The sequence below is a fragment of the Periplaneta americana genome, chromosome 15 (genome assembly GCF_040183065.1).
Source record: "Periplaneta americana isolate PAMFEO1 chromosome 15, P.americana_PAMFEO1_priV1, whole genome shotgun sequence".
NCBI classification, from domain to species: Eukaryota; Metazoa; Arthropoda; class Insecta; order Blattodea; family Blattidae; genus Periplaneta; species Periplaneta americana.
In genome coordinates this window covers 137,604,576-137,622,623 of record NC_091131.1, presented here as the reverse complement: position 1 = coordinate 137,622,623, position 18,048 = coordinate 137,604,576, and the positions used below count along the sequence as shown (strand labels likewise).

The 18,048-nt window shown below is 36.6% G+C and overlaps 1 protein-coding gene across 6 annotated transcripts in view; it reads left to right on the top strand.

The window, feature by feature from the left end:
- The window catches only part of LOC138715388 (zinc finger protein 594-like), a 107,920-nt gene that overhangs the window by 56,268 nt on the left and 33,604 nt on the right, over positions 1-18,048 (top strand). For all 6 annotated transcript variants that reach the window (XM_069848245.1, XM_069848246.1, XM_069848241.1 and 3 more), the window contains 2 exons: positions 7,807-7,912; positions 8,879-9,748. In XM_069848245.1, coding sequence (XP_069704346.1) covers positions 7,807-7,912; positions 8,879-9,748 — 976 coding nt within the window. The remainder of the gene's footprint in view (positions 1-7,806; positions 7,913-8,878; positions 9,749-18,048) is intronic.

The following is an 18,048-nucleotide window of genomic DNA, read 5'->3' as shown; positions in this document are numbered from 1 at the left end:
ACAACAACAAGATCCAATTGATTTGCAACTCAATCAAGAAAGAAAAAGGAAATTTTGGAAAACAGAAATAAGTTATTGCCTATAATTGAGACTGTGCTCTTTTGCAGGAGGCAGGTTTTAAGTTTGAGAGTCGTAGGGATAGTGGAAATGTTGGGAAAGATGCAGAAGGAAATAAGGGAAATTTCCGAGAGCTCTTAAGATATTGGGCGAAGTATGATAGTGACCTTCAAAATTCACTATGTAATAATAAAAATAATGCGTTATATACTAGTTGGAAAATACAAAATGAAATTGTTGAAATAAATAATAGCATTATTCTTTATAGACTAGTGCAAAGATAAATTCATCATTTTATTTTTCTGTCCTTGATGAAATGACTGACATTGCTGTGTACAACAAATGTCACTTTGTATTCGTTGTAGTGATCCTACAATATTACAAGTGGAGGAACTTTTTTTACAGTTTATACCACTTGAAGATGTTTCTGGCCAAGGAATTACAGTTGCGATTATTGATAAACTCAAGGCTTTTTGGAATCTAATTTGAGCAAGTTGCGAGGTCAAGGATATGATGGAAAGCAGCTACAGTGAGCAGCAAATTTAACAGTAAGCAAGCCCATGTTCAGTTCCTTTTTCCGCAAGCAGTATATGTTCATTGTGTCTCACATTCCTTGAACTTAACTGCATCCAATTCTTGCGAAGTTCCCGCAATTAGGAATTGTTTGGATACAATTGGAAAACTGTATGACTTTTTTCATATTCTGAAGCGGCAGGTTGTACTGCAAGCAATGTTTAGAAGACGCAGAAATTCATTCTGGGCACGAAAAAATAAAGCGAGTGTGTGTCATGAGGTGGATTGAAAGATATAATTTTGTTGTTGTTTTTCTTGAATTGTATGATGCTTTTGTTTTGGTTTTAGACAATATTTCATAGTGGCCAGACAAAGATTCTGCTAATGCTGCACACCAGTTAAATTGCACATGAAAGAAGGCCGATTTTGTTATTGCTCTACATGTTATAAATCAGATATTTTCCTGCAGTACCATTTTATGCAAGGTACTGCAAAAAAATAAGTATTGACCTGAAAAGGCACGTGACATCACTGAAAAAACGGTGTTGGAGATAAGAAAAATTAGGGAAAATGCTACCACTGAGTTCACTCAATTATTTGTGAGTGCTAAAACAAAAGCAGATACTTTTGATTTCCCGATGAACAAGCCAAGGACTGCCAGCAAACAAACATTGAGATGCATGTGGACATTGCTACTTCAGAGGATTATTATCGAGTCACAATATACATTCCATTTTTGGATGCCTTTTTAAAGAACTTAAAAGAAAGGTTTTTCAAAACAAGTATATTTTGACTGGACTTCAAACTTTGCTGCCAGTAGATCCCAGTAAACTTTCAGCGGAAATCTTGAATGAGTTTTAATCTTTGGCATTATTCTACAAAAATGACTTAAATGGAAATATTGAGGAACTACAAATAGAACTGAAGTGTTGGTATAGAATCATTGCTAGGCTGAAGAAAGAGGAATGGTCAAAGTTCGCATTAACTCCTCTGGAGTACTGTGACAGAAACATATTACCAAAGATTAAAATATTGTTGCATATATTAGTGATACTACCTATCTCCATTGCTGAAAATTAAAGGAGTTTTTCTACATTGCATAGGCTAAAAAATTATTTAAGAAACACAACCTCTAAAACAAGATTAATGGGTTAACTCTCCTACATTTGTGTAGAAACAGACTCCATCAGTTGACTGTATTTTAGACAAAACGACACAGAAAGAACGAACAATTTGCATTAGCTTGAATTAATCAAAATGTCATAGTCGTAGTCATTATGTCGTGGTTTCTATAGAATTAGTACTTGTAATAATTTTCTTGTTTGAATTATTTACTAAGCATATTCTCACAAAGAAGATCATTAAAAGTAAGTGATAGTATTCCATATTCAATAAAGTTATTACCGACTGATTATGTAGTTTAAATTATTTACTAAACATAGGTATATTATTTAGCACAATCTTACTTGTGCATTTGTTGTAGGCAGGGATTTTTTGTGGCTATAAAAGTGGGGAATGCCAAAAATCACATGCAAGAAGTTCTGTTAAATAATTGAATAGCTAAATGCATAAATGTGACACATACTGTTTAAAATATACGAACATGTCAGCCATGTTCCTGCATTTAGCAATTCAATTTAATTTTTAGCTTTTCTTGCAATATTGACTTTTATAAAGTGGGAACAGCGTATACTTCATTTAAAAAAAAAAAGATTATGTTTCTAGGGGAAAAATTAAAAAGAAAAGTCTATATGATATTTTTCTTGATATACAGTGTGGATATAATTATAAGAAGGTATATATACAAATAAACTAATTTTTTGCTAAAAATTATTATCTTATTGTCTAGATCAAGTGCAGAGAGTCAAAGTTCTATCTTATTACATTACTTTGAGTTGAATTTTAAAAGGTGTAGCCCTCTATCACCTCGCTAAAATTTTGTGGAGATATTCATTATGCTTTTCTGAGCAAGACATCGTGATTTTTTTCTGCAACCAGATGCAGACAGAAAAACTATTAATTATTTTCAGACACCATGCGCTCCGTAATCCGGAGAGCTGTTTTCCAGGTACGGAACAAGAGCGAGAAAAAAGTGAAATTCTCAAATATAATTGAACATTTTAGTCTCAAAGATTACTCTGAAGACATTTTACAGTCAATAAAAAAAATTCATTAAATTTCTATGCTCGAAAATTCGTTTACGGTGGGAAAAATACAGCATGAATGAGAAAATTTTCTTAAAATATAATGTGCTATGTTTGAACCAAGATGCAAAGTCTGAGAATAAAATATATAATACTTTGAAATCTACTACAAAACAATTCCAATTTGAGTCTGCCCGTACAAGCATTCAGGGACGTCCATGTAACCTTTTCGGAGAACTGAGCAAAAGACCAAAACGGAAAAAATTTAGTCCACTTTTTAAAGAAAGATCACCAGAAGAAAAGCTTTCTGCTGCCCATATGAGTTTCAGAACTTCTAGGAAAAGAGATGCGGCCAATATTGTAGGAGAGCTTTTACTTGCTTCACTTCAAAGTGCGACAAAATCGAGAAAAAAAAAACGTGAAAATTGATTTTGCAGGAACGACCAACAATTGTCACCTAATAAGGATCTTGCTTTGATTACTGATTTACAGTTGACCTCTAATCAATATAAAGAATTAAGGGAAATGCAAAATCTTGTAACAGTTAATTTAGATCTATCGTTTTATTTATTGCGAAACATTGAAGATAGGATAGGTTTAGGCAGGAAAGGGAACTACTTGTTGGCGTGATAAAACAAAGCAGTCCCAATAAAAATGATGCAAATACCGCAAGAAGATTTTTCAGGGAGGTTTCCACTTTCGCATATATTATGGGAATAATGGAAATTTAATAAGTCGTTTACACACTATCAGAAACTTTTTTCTTGAAGTTTTGCAATACTGATGAACGGGCACTTGACATGTATGCAAGGGAGACAAGGGAATTATATTTATGCTTGCACAAATAGTATTATATGCCTACAACCCTTTACAAACTCTTGGCTCATGGACAGAAGGTCACATGACACTATTATACCTACTGGCAAACTATCTGAGGAAGCCCAGGAAACTAGGAACAAATACTATATTAGACTTTTCAGAGAAGTCTTCGCAAGAAAAACATCAAGAAAGACACAAATATCGATCTTTTACTGAGGCTACTTATTTCTTTGGACCCTTACATCATCAGCTTAAAGAAATTAAAAAGAGAAAATTGCTGTCGATTGTAATAGTAGTGCTGCTATTCTCTCCGCACCTCTATTACTCGGTGCTGTCAAAGGAGAGACTAGCAGCGAGGATACAGATTCTGATGGGGATGCATCTGACGTCTGAACGAATAAGATATGTAGCAATATTCCTTCGTCTTACGCTTTCAATTTTAAGCGCATTCCACATTATGAACATTAATTTATTTTTTCACTCGAATAGATTTTTTTTTACAATATTACTCATTTTATTTTCAGTAAAAATAGTTATTTTCATTTTCATTATTGAAAACTTATCCACTTCAATAATTGAAGTTACATACCAAATTTTATGAAAATTGAGCGATTAGTTTTCGAGAAATGATTTTTGTCTGTCTAGACTCTCTAAATTACACACTGTGCAGTGGTTTCTCACAGGTATTATTGATTATAATATGTGTGAGAGCCTTGATAACACTCTCCCAATTTTCTAGACTTACACATGCTTTCTCTCTTGCTGACTAATGTGTTTTTGATAAACTTTTTACTGTTTTGCTTACTGGTTCCATGAAAGAAAAATGTACTTCCCAGCATTGTGTAGAATCATAGAAAAAATTATAAATGTTTTGCACTAGATTGAAGAATGAACAACAACTTGCAGCACTAGTGTCAACTAAATTCAAAGAATGTGCTGCACAAGGCACATAATACATTTTCAGATTTTGTTCTGTAATGCGTGCCTGTAAACCTGTGTAGGCTCCCGACATGTTGCTTACAGTGTCATAAGACTGGCCTCTACAGTCAATAAGGTAAATGGAATGTATAGCCAAGACTTTCAATACAGCTTCAGATTTTCAGACTTGTGTCCTGGGTTTGGCAAAAACAGAAGGAAATGTTCAACAAGCTCCTCATTTTCGTCCACATACCTTATTATGAAAGATAAAAAGATGTATATGTGAAATGTCTGTAGTGGAATCTACTACTGTAGAGAAATATTTCGCCTGTTTGATATCACTAATGATAATTCTTTTCAGTTGCTCAGAAAAGTTATATTATTTCATCACAAATTGTTGAAGATAGCTTATGTGTCTGTGTCCCATATTTCCAGATCTTTGAATGTGCTCTGTGAGAAAAGAACCAAACTCAGCTATAAGTTCAAGAGACATAAACTGACCATTATGTTGGTTAGTTAACTTTCCTAAGATAAGTCAGGAGATAATGGGGTAGGGTGGTCAGTTCCTTTCCCCCTTCATTGTATACATCGCTGACTAGTAACATAAACTATTATGTAATGAATGGAATTTTTCAACATGCCCACATAAAGGAAGTCCATGACTTGTTAGCTTTTGCACCACTGCAAACATCCTTTTCAGTACCGGTACCTTGCACAGTTTATGCCCACATTGGTACACAAGCTCACGAGATCAGTCCTGGTAGAAATGTGGAGTAATGCCAATCCTACATGCAGGCAACAGCTAGCGTAACGCCACTCTTGCTCGGAGAAAACGACATAATTACACTACTAACTACATTACATTAACTAACCAACGTGAAACATTCCATCAACTTTTAAAATATAAACTTAATAGTTTCAACTTATACAACACTGACACATAGCTAGTCTCAAACTACCTGATATTTTCAGCCACAGCATAATTAAATGCCATGTCCAGAAGTGATGTCATCTGTTTAGCGTCATAAGGTTCATAATTCATAATATCTTATCTCTCGTCAGTTCTAGGAAGAGTGATGTTTCATTCATCAATACTTCCCCGCACCGCACCTAATTAAAATACACCTCGCAGAGACTTAGAGACTTTCTCGTCAGCTCCCCACAGTAAATACGATATTAAAAATTCATGCTGAAACTGAGAAGAGTTCCGTGAGACGGCTATTGCTGTTTCTGCTGGAGAGGTCTTTTTGTACGATTTTTCAATCGTCCAAGTTCCCTCTCTTATTTTTCCTTTGTACTCCTGAAAGTCTCTTGGATTGCAGTCTTTGTCTCCTCAATGTTTGCAGCCAAAGATTCAACAGTCTGCTCAATGGAAATCTGTTCTGCCAAGTCGACTGAAGTGGGTTCCTTGAGTAGTTTTAGTTGTATCTGGTGATTTATTTAAACTTGTGTGTGTTTTTGGTCTCACGGCTATGGAGGATTTAAATACGCTATATTAGCAGAGTCCCCCCTTTACCAGTCCAAGGCTAAATGCTCTATTTCTCGAAGCCTCTATTAACGACATCTCCCATATGTCATGCATTCCATCAGCAAGGAAATAATAACACTGTGGGCTTTTGGAGTTGGGTAGTTAGTTTGCTGTCTTTTATTTGATATTCAGAGGTGAGCCTGGCCAAATCGAGCATCATCATACGTTTCCCCAGTACATGTCCTCAGCTATCCACCATCTGCCAACACATCCGGTACTCACTCAAGGTCAAGCCTTGAGAAGTTTTTGGATAAATTAATATCTCGCCTGGGACCCATACTGCGATTCTCCATAACGTCATTTGTCCAAGGAAGCTATTCTCTCTGGTCTGCTATAGTCCTTGTGAAAGCCCTATGCTTCCCGAGAGAGATGACATTTGTTGGCGAATCATGGGACTACAGCTGCCAGATCTCCTGGTCGACCTGAAACTATTGAAGCTTATAGATGAATTTGAAGTTAGTGAAGGTGAAATGAGCCTGAGATCCTATGCCTAAAGTTACCCAGCAATTCTATTTCAAGTGGTTAAGGAAGAAAACCTCGAACAAGTTACCTCATCCAGGTAACTTGACCCAAACAGGATTTGAACCCAGATCTGCCTGTTCATGGTCAGGCATGCTAACTATTACTCCTCAGCGGTGGACTAAGCATTACTTTGAAAAAGTAACTTGTAATGTGTTACTACTCAACTCTAGTAAATACTATATCTTAATGTGTACATATCCTCTGATTGAGGTTCTGGCTGATATGTACATCTATTGTTAGGCAGTACATCTCACTTGACGATATGTGTCAGAGGAAGAACAATATTGTTTGTATGCATCTGAAGTCTGACTATTGTAATATGTAGCTAGTCGGTGATGTTTGCAATGGAGGAGGAAAGGAACTGGTCACCCTACCCCATTATCTCCTGGCCTAGTTGTCTCATAAGTGGTGCCTTCTTGGTATTACTTGTGAAGTTCAGACTTGTCTTTGGACAGTTGACTAAACAACGTGTATATACCCCTACCTACCCTACCCCATTATCTTCTGGCCTAGTTACCTCATAAGTGGTGCCTTGTTGGTATCACTTGTGAGGTTCAGACATGTCTTCAGACGATTGATCAAACAACAATGTGCACATAGGGATTATCATTGTTTAAAGAATTAAGCACTGCAACAACTTGGCGCGTGCAATACAACTTAATAACCTCAATGGGTTACAAACATGATAAATAAAAGAACCTTGTCTTTGAATTAGAGTGTCCAAGTAAAATTTACCAGCAACTTTTTTCCCCCACATCTAAAACTGCAGATAGGACAGTGGGCTCGTTTGTTAGTGGCCTAAGTGTGGATGGGCTTTCGCCACCTGATCCCATACATCCAGTTCTATTATTTGTGAAATTTTTTGTTATGATAACTTTTTAACAGAAATTATTATTATTAATGATACAGTTTTCTTTCAATTTCCATATATTTTTTATTTCTGTTGTTATATTTGTAAATTTACTGATTTTGATAACTTTTGCGCTATTGAGAGTTTCTTGAATAATACATCAGTGATTGTAATTTATTGTTTTGTTAGTTGTGATGGTTCTATTGGAGTATAAAACAGCAACTTGAGATTCTTATTTGCAGTCTGTGTTGTGGATTTGTTACAACCATATATTTTAATTAGAAGTTCTACGTACAGAATATTTGCTATATGATTTTGTTTAGACAAATATGCATTGTCTGAAAGTGCAGTATATTCATCTACAGTGTGTTCAATTACGAGTATATACTGAAATTTTAAACTCGTGAATATTTCTGTACTTGCTTTTATTTAATATATTATTTAATCTCTTTTAGGCAATATTATACGAGTTGGGGCCTGAGTTACCATTTAAAATATGGACACACAGGAGATGCTGTTGAAAATGAAAAAAGTAACCATGATAGAAGATTCTCTGCAGAAGTGAGTGTATTTGATGTTAATTTTAGCAATTTCAATGATAAAATTTTATATTTGCTGTGCTGCTTATTTGTTCATTATGTTTGTATAATATATTTGGGTTTGTTTCTTTTACATTATATTTCGTCTTTCACTGTGGAAATGACAAGTGCTATACTTGATACAGAAATTGGCATGGGTGGTAGGAATTGTGTGGTTACTTTTCTAGTAAACTACTACTTCTTCTACCAGGTTAAGCTAAAAACCCTGTTCCAACTCAAAGTGTACCCTTCCATCTGGCCATAGGACAACCAATGGTACATCTAGGTTTATATTGTAATATTTGTTTGGCCAGTCCATCTAGTTTATATGCTGACACTATTGTAATTTTGACTATTGTAATTTTGTGTTTATTTTGTCAACTAAATGGAATATTTTCAATTCCTCTCTTACTACAGTGTTACAGATCTTATCTCTTAAACTGTATCCTAATATCTGCCAATCTTCCTGAGTTCATACAGTCTATATGCTGAAACGTTATAATTTTGTGTTTATTTTGTCAACTAGATGAAATATTTGCAATCCTTCTCTTACTATTTTGTGATATCTTCAACTGTATCCTGATATTCGTCTTAGAAAGTGCATTTCTGCATCTTCTATTCTTCTTTTACCAGATCTATTCATTGCCCAGTACAGTTACAGGCTGATTGTAAATTATAGAGAAATTGTGATCAAGGAGTACATCGAAAAAAGCTGCAGTCTTTGTCCACCAGAAATCCTAGAATTCAAACCTGAATTTACATCTTCATTTCGGAATAGGTAGAAAAGGGAGAGGGGTGCACATGCCTGTTTTTCTCCATTTTACTTTACATTTCCTAATTTTAATGTGTGTGTATTGTTCTTTTATACTAAACTTTTTAATTTGTAAGGGCTGTTAAAAGAATTACTATTTATCATAAAGCAAACTATATTTCTTGGTAAATGTTTCAGGATGCTACTTCAGTTGAACCTAATAAATTGATAAAGGAGAACTCGAAAATAACAGATGACCCTGTTTCAAATCTTATTAAAAGACTAACAAGGCACAAAGTAAAGGAGTTGAAGTTGAAAAGTGATAGTAAAAATGTTCCTTCTTTGTGTGACATGTCCAAACATCATAAAGAGAAGAAAAGAAAGAAGGTAGATGACAATTGTGCATCAATATCAGATGTGGTCACCAAAAAGCACAAGAAGAAGGAAAAAGAAAAGCAGAACTATTGTGAATATTCCTCTGTCTTTGCTACAGCAACTAGAGGACATAAAAAGAAGAAGAAATATAAACGAATAAATAGTGAATGGAAAATGAAGAGAAATGATAAGAAAGAGGAATGTGCGAATGGCGATTATTCATTAGTGTCAGATGTGGCAAATGAAGGTGAAGTTACAATGAAGAAAAGTGAATATTCGTTTGCAGTAGCGAATATGTGTGAAGTGATCCATACAGAAATAAAAGATGAATCAGACATACAAAGACCAAAGCAAGAAGAAACCAACAGGTTGGATGAAAGCTCACATCGTTTAGTCATTGTTGCTTCAAGAAAATGGGTATCAAAAAGAAACAATCTTGAGGACAGTGAGAAAAAAAGAGACAATTCACTGTGTTCTAAACAAGAAAAGGAAGGAGGTCAGCTTAAACGTACTGATAGATTTTGTAAAATTGAGGGTCAGAATATTTCAACTGAAAATGACAATTTTGTATCATCTACTATTACTGATAATAACTGCAATGGACATTCAATAAGTAATAATTGTCTTCTACAAAACCATATTTCGGAAGAAGAAGGAGAAAGACAAAGAATTTGTGCAAATAAACAGGAAAAGGTAAGAGTTACAAAATTGCTATCATTAAATTACATATTCTGTCCTTTTGCAAGTTGGAAATACCAGAGTTCCCTACCTGGTCTATCTCTTACATTAGGGGTATACAACACACAGTAACAACAAGAATGCTATTCTCGACAACCATACACTTCCATTACTTCCATCCCCTAATCATGAGCCATCAGCAAATTGTAGACTTGACATACCTTTTCTGTTAAAGAGTATGGAAGTGCTGCAAATAAATCTATATCATTTCATTTTATAGTGTATTATTATTATTATTATTATTATTATTATTATTATTATTATTATTATTACTACTACTACTACTACTACTACTACTACTACTACTACTACTACTACTACTACTACTACTACTACTACTACTACTACTACTACTACTACTACTACTATATATGTATCAGGTGTGTACAAAGTTACACCCGATTTCTATTCATGTTAGCATACCCTGTGTACAAGGATTAGTATTATTGGTATTAGTGTTATTTTGTGAAGCTTTTGTTGAGTGTGAATAGAATTACGTGTTATACAGTAAAACCCCATTTTTAACGTTCCAGTTTTTAAGGAATAATCTGTTAAGTACCAGCCACATTCGCATAAGAATAATGTAATTAATTTCCAATTTTAAGGGGATTCGCTTCAAGGAAAATCCTGCATTTAAGGAACATTTTTCAATTGGTTGTCCGCCACTTTTTTTTCCTCAGATGTCGATGCGTCACTTTTGTTGTTCCCTGTTTGCTTCCTAACCATTTTCACTTTTATGACACTCTAGGAGCGTTACAAAAACACGTCTGGCCTTCACTGCTGCTCAAACTGAACATAGGCCTAAATATATAAATATTATATCGCCTTTTACCACCTTGAATTACAAAGTAAACCTCGCAAACAAGATTAGGCCTAACAAATTTTGTCACCATGATTGCTGGACTGTGCTTGACAGCCGAAGGCTCCGTAACAGCCACCAAATTATTTACCGCGTTGGTGGAGAAATTTGATGCTTTTTATATAGGTATATACATTATAAATGCAAGTCCTATCACTAACTTCTTATAAAAATTGTTTAGCTGCACGTTTTCGATCTTTCCGTTGTATAAGTGATATAATCAGTTTGAGTTTGTACTACAGTAAAAAATATGAAAACTTAAGACATTAAAATAGCCATAAAATGCCATGATTTTTTTTGCATGCGAAGTTGTCAGAACATGTTATAATAAAAATGTTATACTTCTATTACATATCTAATAGACCTACTGCTCACACTTGTTGATTTATTGCAAACTTATTTCCATCATATTGTTTGTCTTATATTTGAGAATTAGGCCTAACATCATCATCTGCAGTAACAGCAGTAATATCAATGTATAAAGGTTCAGAATTAGATACCGTATTAAAGAAAAATTAAGAATAAAGTGGGGGAGAAATGCATTTCTTCAACAGACATGGCAATTTAAATGGAAAATACAAATTCAAACATGGAACAATAAAATACAAATTGAATAAAATATCATACTACATTTACAAAAAACACAATAAAGGAATAAACAAACATTGCCATACACTCAGTGCCCTGTTCCATGATCTTTTGCATTTGGTTGATTGGCACCTACATTAATTCCCAGAGAATGGGTTCTCTTTTGCCTTCGAATTTTTATCTCCTTAGGTGGTCGCCCTGATCTTTGATGACCACAGCCACGAGTTGCTTCTTCCTTTCTTCTGCAGATTGAGATAGGCTGTACTTTTATTTTTCTCCTCTTATCAACAGCCATACCTATGCTCATGAAGTTATGTTCGAACTTTCTTAAATCTGTGAAAGAACTTACTTTTAGCCTTCATCAACCCTCAATCACTCGCATTGCTGCTAAGTAGTTCTTTCATCCGGTCAAGCTCAGCACTGAATTCAGAAGTGTAATAGACAGATGTGACACATTGCATTGAAATAACTTCTTCCTGAACTTCAGAGGAGGTCTGTGTTTTATCTGGTGTAGTATTTTCAGTACCGATACTACTAGTGTGTGGTTCTTCAACAACTTCCATCACTGAAGCGAAGAAGCTCTGCTTTGTTTCCCCTGCAGCACCAAGTGCCATCTTGTATAGCAAAAACTTATCACTCGCAGTTAATTCTGGGGAATTTGGGAAACACTGACCAAATTTGATATGCACTGCTGCTTGGTGCTTGCAAAATGCACCTCTGCTTTCAGCTATACAACTACATGTGCCAATGTCACTTTCAACATAATATGTTTTTGTTGCATCCTCAAGTGATTTTACACAAAAACTATGTAGTGTCACTTGCTGCACAGTCTCAGGATCAGACTGAACAATAGAGTTTCCCTTGTCTTGATGTTTCTGGAAAATCAGATAGGGCTTTTTTAATCTTCCAAATGCAGCATCTAAGAGTCTTAAGCTGTAATATTTCTCTAACACTACCGTAACATAATCCAGAAGAGCTATAGGATTATATGCTTTCAATATTGTTAGCATAATATCTTTAACAATGCTGAATGTAGCTTCTGCATAGTTGTTGGTGTCATTATTTCGTGTATGCACACCAATTCGATGAGCAGGTACACCACTCAAAGCACCTTTGAAAAAAAGTAGATACATGTTGTGCAAAATTACTGTAATTTTTACTGGTTTCAGTCACCAGTGTCTGAAAAGCAATTTCTGCTTCTGCTTCATCAGTGGTATACATTATCTTTCGAAATAGGGACATTAATGGTTTCCTATCATCTTTTTTTATCATGTGTCTGCTATCCCACAACTACCGCCACAAAGCTTGCATCACATGGAATTGACAGAGCAGTTGCGTCACCTCTGGCCAGACAGAATGGAGAGCGTTTTTTAAAGATGAACTATCATCTGTCATAAAGTTCTCAATTAATGGAGTTGTAATTTCATCCCATAAAGTTTTCAAGTGCTGCAGACCGACTTTATAATTATTTTCATATTGACTTTCATGAATGAAAACTCCCACAGGAACAGCACCAGCTTTTGTGGCCACAGACACAATAGTTAAAGCACTGTTTGACTGATCACATGAACCACTTGTATCCAAAAAGAAAGATTCTTTTATGTTCAGTGATTTTAGATTCCTTTGCATTATTGGTGTTACAATGCATAACACAATGGATCTACATCAATTGATATCATGTGGCCTTCGTTCAGGAGTTTAATTTTCTTCTCTTCAGCTAATCTGAAAGTAAATAAATTACCTTAGCTATAAAAGAAGCGTCCATGTATTGTGGGTCCCTATCACCACGGCATGGCGCGTCCTCAGGTTGCGGATAGAGGAGACGGCCTCCAGATATGGAGGGTAGCTGCGAATATATTGAATAAGCAGTCGTGGACAGCCGATAAGGGGTGGTCCTCCAGCTTGGGGGTTGGGCGAAGGGCTAACAACCCATCACCGTAAAAAACAGCTTGTTACGTATCCCTATAATAAGCCTCGGAATAGGACTGATTCTCTGGCACGACCACAGCAAAGGAATAAGGATTTGAGATTTGGCACTTGGAACGTAACTAGTCTTTATAGAACAGGAGGGGTAACATTAGTAGCAAAAGAACTAGCTAGATATAGAATAGACTTCGTAGGAGTACAAGAGGTTAGGTTAGATAGGAATGGCATATCACAAATAGGAGATTACTTGTATTATGGGGAAGGAAACAATAATCACCAATTCGGAACAGGATTCTTTGTTCATAAAAGAATAAAATCAGCAGTAAAAAAGGTCGAATTTATCAGTGACAGGTTATCATATTTAGTACTTAAGGGTAGATGGTGCGACATCATAGTTATAAATGCTCACGCCCCTACAGAAGAGAAAGACGACCATATAAAGAATAGCTTCTATGAGGAATTGGAACATAATTTTGATCAGTTCCCTAGATATCACATGAACATTTTATTGGGGGATTTCAATGCTAAAGTAGGACGGGAGGATATTTTTAGACCAACTATTGGAAAAGAGAGCCTACACGCAATTAGTAGTGACAATGGAGTTAGATTAGTCAACTTTGCCACATCGAAAAATTTAATTGTCAAAAGTACAACATTCCCCCATAAGGATATACATAAATATACTTGGACTTCTCCAGATGGATTGACACACAACCAAATAGATCACATCTTGATAGATAAACGGAGACATACTAGTATAGTAGATATTCGAACTTTCAGGGGTGCAGACTGTAATTCTGACCATTATTTGGTGATTGGAGAATTAAGAGAAAGATTGTCAGTAGCCAAGCGAGTAGAGCAACAAGTTAATATTACTAAATTCAATATTTTGAAATTAAAGGACGAGGAAGCTAAGCAAAATTATCAGGTCGAAATTTCGAATAGGTTTGCCACTTTAGAAAGTTCCAACGAAGTTGAGAAAGAATGAGATGTTAATAGCGTGTGGGAAAATATCAGAGATAGTATCAAAATTGCAGCTGAGCAGAGCATAGGTTATTATGAAACTAAGAAAAAGAAACCGTGGTTTGATGAAGATTGTTGCATGGTAGTAGAAAGAAGGAAACAGGCAAAATTGAAATTCTTACAGGATCCAGTTGAGGAGAAGAGAGATAATTATTTCAATGAAAGACGGGAAGCAAGTCGTACACTTAGGAATAAAAAGAGAGGTTACTTGAAGGAAAAACTGAATGAGGTAGAAACAAATAGTAAGAATAAAAACATTCGAGATTTATATAATGGTATAAAGGAATTTAAGAACGGATATCAGCCAAGGGTAAACGTGATCAAGGATGAGAATGGTGACTTGCTTGCAGACTCTCCATCAATCCTAAACAGATGGAAAAACTATTTTGCGCAACTACTAAATGTACATAGGCCAAATAGAAATGATCGGGACGAAATTGAAATACAAACTGCTGAGCCATTTATACCCGAACCCACGCCTTCAGAAGTCGAAATTGCGATAGAAAATCTGAAAAAGTACAAGTCTCCAGGTATCGATCAAATTCCAGCAGAATTAATACAAGAGGGTGGGAGTGCATTATATAGCGAAATTTATAAACTTGTACTTGCTATTTGGGAAAAGGAAATTGTACCAGAACAATGGAAGGAGTCCATAATTGTACCTATTTTTAAAAAGGGGGACAAAACCAACTGTGGTAACTTTCGAGGAATATCACTTTTGTTGACGTCGTACAAAATTTTGTCCAATATTCTTTTGAGAAGATTAACTCCGTACGTAGATGAAATTATTGGGGATCATCAGTGCGGTTTTCGGCGTAATAGATCGACTATTGATCAGATTTTTTGTATTCGACAGATAATGGAGAAAAAATGGGAGTATAAGGGTACAGTACATCAGTTATTCATAGATTTCAAAAAGGCTTATGACTCGGTTAAGAGGGAAGTATTATATGATATTCTTATTGAATTTGGTATTCCCAAGAAACTAGTTCGATTAATTAAAATGTGTCTCAGTGAAACATACAGCAGAGTCCGTATAGGTCAGTTTCTATCTGATGCTTTTCCAATTCACTGCGGGCTAAAGCAGGGAGATGCACTATCACCTTTACTTTTTAACTTCGCTCTAGAATATGCCATTAGGAAAGTTCAGGATAACAGGCAGGGTTTGGAATTGAACGGGTTACATCAGCTTCTTGTCTATGCGGATGACGTGAATATGTTAGGAGAAAATACACAAACGATTAGGGAAAACACGGAAATTTTACTTGAAGCAAGTAGAGCGATCGGTTTGGAAGTAAATCCCGAAAAGACAAAGTATATGATTATGTCTCGTGACCAGAATATTGTACGAAATGGAAATATAAAAATTGGAGATTTATCCTTCGAAGAGGTGGAAAAATTCAAATATCTTGGAGCAACAGTAACAAATATAAATGACACTCGGGAGGAAATTAAACGCAGAATAAATATGGGAAATGCGTGTTATTATTCGGTTGAGAAGCTCTTATCATCCAGTCTGCTGTCCAAAAATCTGAAAGTTAGAATTTATAAAACAGTTATATTACCGGTTCTTCTGTATGGTTGTGAAACTTGGACTCTCACTCTGAGAGAGGAACATAGGTTCAGGGTGTTTGAGAATAAGGTGCTAAGGAAAATATTTGGGGCTAAGCGGGATGAAGTTACAGGAGAATGGAGAAAGTTACACAACACAGAACTGCACGCATTGTATTCTTCACCTGACATAATTAGGAACATTAAATCCAGACGTTTGAGATGGGCAGGGCATGTAGCACATATGGGCGAATCCAGAAATGCATATAGAGTGTTAGTTGGGAGACCGGAGGGAAAAAGACCTTTAGGGAGGCCGAGACGTAGATGGGAGGATAATATTAAAATGGATTTGAGGGAGGTGGGGTATGATGATAGAGACTGGATTAATCTTGCACAGGATAGGGACCGCTGGCGGGCTTATGTGAGGGCGGCAATGAACCTTCGGGTTTCTTAAAAGCCATTTGTAAGTAAGTTGTAATAAAAGAAGCGTACCTTTTAACAGTTTTGGAAATACGTGGTGTGTCTAAAAAGTTCAGTGAATGGTGTCATATCTGAAAGGCAACTTGGTGCATGTGCTTGCGCATGCGCATGGTTCTTCAGAGACTTGGGGAGAATCAATACACAGCATGCAATGCATGTGACTGGTAGTGTAAACAGACTGCGACCAGTTGAACGTATTCAGTGTGAGAGGAAGTGTCACAGCGCAATGGAGCAACATGTAAACATCAAGTTCTGCTGCAAATTGGGGAAGACTGCAACGGAGACACATGGAATGTTGGTGCAGGTGTACGGAAGGGAAGCCGTGAGCAGAAAATGTGTTTACGAATGGTTTAAACGTTTCCGTGAAGGGAAGGAAACAATTGAGGATGAGCCACGGTCAGGTCGGCCATCGACAAGCAGAACCCCAGAAATGATCGAGAAAGTGCGACAAATGCTGGCACAAGATCGGCGACTGAATCTAAGATTGATTGTGGAGGAATTGGACATTAGCAAGGACATGGTGCACACCACCGTCTGCGATGATTTGGGTAAGCAGAAGATCTACTCCCGATTTGTGCCGCACAAGCTCACAGACGAGCTGAAAGCAAAACGGATGGAAACGTCTGGTGATTTCATTTCCATGTGTGATCAGGATCCATTGATTCTGAAAACCATCGTCATGGGAGATGAGACCTGGTGCCACCAGTTCGATCCAGAATCAAAACGGCAATCGATTTCATGGTGTTCACCGACTTCCCCGCAGCCAAAAAAAAAAGCCGTCTGCAAAAATCCAAGGTGAAAACACTGTTGATCGCCTTCTTCGACAACAACGGCATCATCCACAAGGAATTTGTTCCTGCAGGTCAAACCATTAATGCTGCATTTTACCAGCCCGTTTTGAACCGATTGCTACAGCTTATCTGGCGGGTTCGGCCAGAGTTGCACAGGACTGGAAAATGGATGCTGCTCCATGACAATGCCCCTGCACGCTGTGCAATCCGTGTACGCCAATTCCTGGCTCAGAAGATGGTAACTGTTCTTGAACACCCTCCGTACTCCCCTGATCTGGCTCCTGCGGACTTCTTCCTGTTTCCCCACTTGAAAGCGGCCATGAAAGGTGAACATTTTGCGGACGTGAATGCCATCAAAGATCGTGTGACAGCCATTCTGCGATCGATTCTACAGGAGGCCTTTGCTGATAGTTTCCAGAAGCTGTACGAACGTTGTCAAAAGTGTGTTGTAGCGGGTGGCGACTATTTTGAAGGGCAATAAAGAAAATTTGTTTGTATCTTTGTTTTGTTTGTTTTCTGATAGCATTCACCGAACTTTTTAGTCGCGAACTTTTTAGTCTAAAAAGTTCGGTGAATGCTATCAGAAAACAAACAAACCAAAGATACAAACAAATTTTCTTTATTGCCCTTCAAAATAGTCGCCACACTTTTGACAACGTTCATACAGCTTCTGGAAACTATCAGCAAAGGCCTCCTGTGGAATCGATCGCAGAACGGCTGTCACATGATCTCCCATGACGATGGTTTTCAGAATCAATGGATCCTGGTCACACATGGAAATGAAATCACCAGAAGTTTCCATCCATTTTGCTTTCTGCTTGTCTGTGAGCTTGTGCGGCACAAATCAGGAGCAGATCTTCCGCTTACCCAAATCATCGCAGACGATGGTGTGCACCGTGTCCTTGCTAATGTCCAATTCCTCCACAATCAATCTTAGAGTCAGTCTCCGATCTTGTGCCAGCATTTGTCGCACTTTCTCGATCATTTCTGGGGTTCTGCTTGTCGATGGCCGACCTGACCGTGGCTCATCCTCAATT